Consider the following 4,211-nt stretch of genomic DNA (forward strand, 5'->3'; position numbering starts at 1 on the left):
TGAACTTATCTTTGGGTTGGCAATACCACTCCTTACCATTAAGTTGTCAAAGCTCCCACAGGAATACGTTGTTCTTGATAAGTGCCATCGAGTCACAGACGACTCATAGCGACCCTATGAATGAAAGACCTGAACACTTGTATAACTTTCATCATTTCTCCAAGTTCATAGTTTCCGGAGGCAAGCTATTTTGGAAGTGGATACCACTCCAGCTTCCAAGCTTGCTCTATTAAAAATTTCAAGTTGTGCCAACATACAGACTGTATTCGCTGTCTGTTGGTGGCACAATCTTCATCCACTAAGTCCTGGACTGATATTTTTACATGACTCTTTGTATGTTCTCATTTCTAGCACACTTCATTTTGCTGATTATATCAACTACACATTTCTGACCCTGTCTCTTCCTCTCCATTCTTAATTCCACTGCATTATTGCATCTTCATTTTGTTCCTGTTGCAAAAGTCTATAAAGTGATTTTAGTGCCTCTTGATCTTGCCTCTCTCAAATCCTTTCTAATATGGAAATGGATCCTTCCCTCTTTTGAACTTTTCCATTTTTTTTTCCAATTTAAACGTGTAAGACTAAATGTAGATCTTGATGTCACCCTAAGCAACCACACTAAGCTTTTCAATTTAAACTTGTAAGACTAAATGTAGATCTTGATGCCACCCTAAGCTTGAAATGTGATGTATTAACCTTTTTTGTTTATATGTGTCTCCAACATATCTCCCTCCCACAGCGAAATTTACTTCCCTTCTTCTCTGCCCTAAGTTTTGTCACTATATCTGTTTCCTCTAAAAGACACTGAATCCTTTGAAGGCAAAATTGTGGCCATACGAATTTCTTCATATTTCTATCAGTTGATAGTATATGTCAGTTGAACAAACATTTAAGAACAGACTTAAGGAAGTATGGGTAACATTTGTATCTTGCTCTCAGGTATATCTATACCAAACTAGTTGTTGTCAAGTTAATTTCGACTCACAACGACCCCACGTGTTTGTGTAAACTGAAACCCATAGGCTTAAGTGTGTTTGTGATCTTTCAGACATACAATGCCAGGTTTTTCTTTCCAGGTGACTCTGGGTGAACTTGACTTACAATTCTTCATTAACATTCAAATATTTTGCACCAGCCAGGTGGTTTATCTACATCTAAAGAGGGCTTTTGCTATTTAGTGTATATAACAACATATATATGGTTTTACTTTGTTATGAACACACATTAACCCATTGGATCCCTACATTTCCATAGGTAGGTGTAACTATTACCTACATTTTACAGATGAGGAAATTTTAAGGAATTTAGATTAAGTGGCTCAGACTATAAATATAATAAACAGTAGAGGTGTGACAGGTCCAAGCAGTCTATTATACCCAAATTGGCTCTGGTTTGCTCTATTTAACCTTTATGTTTTTGTGGTTATTATAGTAAGCAGTGAGAAAGAGTTGCAATGTGCACTTAGACTGTAACTTTGACTCATTGCAGGGCACATGGAGTATGATGAGTGAATGTGTGGGTGAATTTGTGAACAATTACAATTTAGTTAGAAGCACTCGCATTCCATTTAGGGGATTTCTCCTGGCCCTGCTACCCTCCAACTTCAGATACCTTCCAAAGAGTTTCTAATCATACATGGTTGTTGATGGGGTTGCTGCTGAGTCTTAGTCGATTAGATGGCACCCACCACCACCTCTGGAAACCTGTTTTTATCCGTGGGAATGGGCTGCTCTCCCATTTCCCTTTCATACTCGCACTTTGGCAAACCCAGCCAAGTCGTCATCAACTCTGGGCTGTTTTCCCTCAACAGCGAGATTTATACATCAACGGTGTACCGCATTTTATTTAACTTTCTTTTTCTAGACGGTTGGATTCTCTGGGGGCTGAGGCTTAGTCTTACTCATCCCCGTTTCTAGCCCTCCTTCAATATTGTGTATGGCCACGCAGAGTCTCAGATTTTTGCCACATACGAAACCGGCAAGGGGCAGGGTCCACAGACACTCAGCAGGGCCCAGAAGCAGCCCGGAGCAGAAGCCGCAGCGTCTTTCTGGCCTGCGGCGTCCCCTTTCCCTCGGACCTGTAGAGTTCCCGCATTCTTCCTTCCCTCCCCAGGGAAGGCTTCTTGAGGCTGACATTGTTCTCTTGCCTTGCAATGCGGGGACGAAACCCTCAAGGCTGAGACTTTCGTATCCTCGAAACGTGCTGTCTTCATGGAGGGCAAATTCCTTAGCCCCAAATGACTGTCCGTGAAATATTTCCATAGTGCTACTTAAAGTGTATGACCTTGCCCTCGCGTCTGCTGAGGGCCGCTTAGACCCCCGGCCGACTTGGACTAGGCACAGCGGTGACACACTCCGATCCCACCCAAGCCCTCGCCCCCTGCCAAAAGCGAACTTGCACCGCAAGCACCCGCCGCGCAGCTGATCCGCGCCGCGCAGGCGCCTGACAATGACCCGGCCTACGCCTCACCGCGCGCAAGGATCCCCCCAACTCGCGTCCCTCCTCCCCCTCCCACACCTCATTCTCTCCTAGGACCTAAGTCTTTGTCTACCACTCAATTCTTTTCCTACTACCCTAGCTTGCGGGAAAGAGGGGCGAGGCTCAATCGTCTGAGTGGAGGCCAATTTGTGTGTCTTCCTGTTGCAGAAGTCACCCTTCCGCGGAGGAACTATTTTTTTACTCCCTCCGCGGAGGAGTCGGACGCAGACGGCGCGCACAGCATGGCGGACGCGGCAGCGCGCCTGGGATAGAGGGACGCCGGTCCAAGCAGGCCTTGGCGAGGCCTACACTCTTCGCTTGCCTGCTCCTTCCTCCGGAGTTGCGCAGAGCCATGGCGGAGCCCTCATCCGCCCGACGTCCGGTCCCCCTCATCGAGTCAGGTAAGACGCAGGCCACACTGCGCCCCTCCCCGCGGTCCCCCTCCCGGCTCCGACTGCCCGGCTCCGGGTGCCGCCCCCTCCCTTCCCGACCGTCCCGGTTATGACCCGATTCCCTGTCTTCCCGCAGAACTGTATTTTCTCATCGCCCGGTACCTATCGGCGGGCCCGTGTCGGAGAGCGGCCCAGGTGAGTACGAGCCCCGTGGTTGGCGGCGGCGGCGACCTCCACCACCACCGCCACCGCCACCACCACCTCAGGCTTCCCGGCTCCGCCGCTGCCACTGGAGGTCCTGGGTGGAAGGCTTGGGATGGAGCGGGGGCGCAGTCCCAGGCCCACCCCTAATTGCGCGTCTTCTCGGCTGCAGGTGCTGGTGCAGGAGCTGGAGCAGTACCAGGTCTGTGCGTCTCCTCCGCGCGCCCGCCCAGTCCCTCCTCGTCCCCTCCTCCCGACCTTGCCCCTAGAGTGATGCTCGCCAGGTCCCCCGCCCCCGGTGCGCTCCCGTTCGAGTTAGGCACTCATGTCATTTCTTGTCTTTTTAGTTGTTGCCGAAGAGGCTGGATTGGGAGGGCAATGAGCACAACAGGAGCTACGAGGAATTGGTGAGACTATTTTGACATTATCCATCCCACTGTTGTCAGTGTTTCCCTTCCCGCCCCCCTCGCGGTCACTCAGTGCTGGTAGTGGTACTGTGTTTGCACTGCTTTTTGAGACGGCGGAGGGAGTTGGCCCCGGGACAGCACTACTTCCCCTTGTTACGTTTGGTTGGTTTGTTTTAGGCGACTAGGTTTATTTTGGCAGGAAACGGGCCTTGGGGGGCTGCATGGGGTACGGTGCGGGTGAGTTCGCTACAACGGGGGTGGGTCTTCAGGTGGTAGTGCCTGTGTTATGCGTTGTGCGCGTGCGCATGTAGCCTAGCCATTCACGGAGGTGATTTCATCTGTCTGCTTTTTTGCCACCTTAAGTCGACTTGGAACACTGGCCCTGATTGGTACCTCTGCTTTTTGCTCCGCCCATGTCTTTCAACCACTTGTTCTTTAGGAATAAAGTCATTGGGCTGAATGGGAGAAAGGTTTCTATTTTGCGTGGTTCCCCCCCCCCCAACATTCTGTGCTACAGAATAAAAACGCTGTTATTTCAAGAAGAGTCCACTACTTTAATGACTTTCGCTGTTATAAACTTCTCAGTGTTTGCGAATGTTCTATGGAAAGCTAATTTCGATAGGCAGGAATCATAAGATAGGCTTAAAATGGTATTTCTCCTCACACACTCCTGGCGTAATGAGAATGTCCCAGGCTTAAAATGGTATTTCTCCTCACACACTCCTGGCGTAAT

The 4,211-nt window shown here is 49.3% G+C and overlaps 1 protein-coding gene across 1 annotated transcript in view; it reads left to right on the forward strand.

Moving 5' to 3' along the window:
• Positions 1 to 2,830: 2,830 nt before the first annotated feature.
• The window catches only part of LOC102869566 (bromodomain and WD repeat-containing protein 1-like), a 20,647-nt gene continuing 19,266 nt past the window's right edge, over positions 2,831 to 4,211 (forward strand). The window contains exons 1-4 of the mRNA XM_006886713.1: positions 2,831 to 2,879; positions 3,007 to 3,065; positions 3,244 to 3,273; positions 3,419 to 3,478. Coding sequence (XP_006886775.1) covers positions 2,831 to 2,879; positions 3,007 to 3,065; positions 3,244 to 3,273; positions 3,419 to 3,478 — 198 coding nt within the window. The remainder of the gene's footprint in view (positions 2,880 to 3,006; positions 3,066 to 3,243; positions 3,274 to 3,418; positions 3,479 to 4,211) is intronic.

The sequence above is a fragment of the Elephantulus edwardii genome, unplaced genomic scaffold (genome assembly GCF_000299155.1).
Source record: "Elephantulus edwardii isolate Elephantulus edwardi_28Jun2011 unplaced genomic scaffold, EleEdw1.0 scaffold00051, whole genome shotgun sequence".
NCBI lineage: Eukaryota > Metazoa > Chordata > Mammalia > Macroscelidea > Macroscelididae > Elephantulus > Elephantulus edwardii.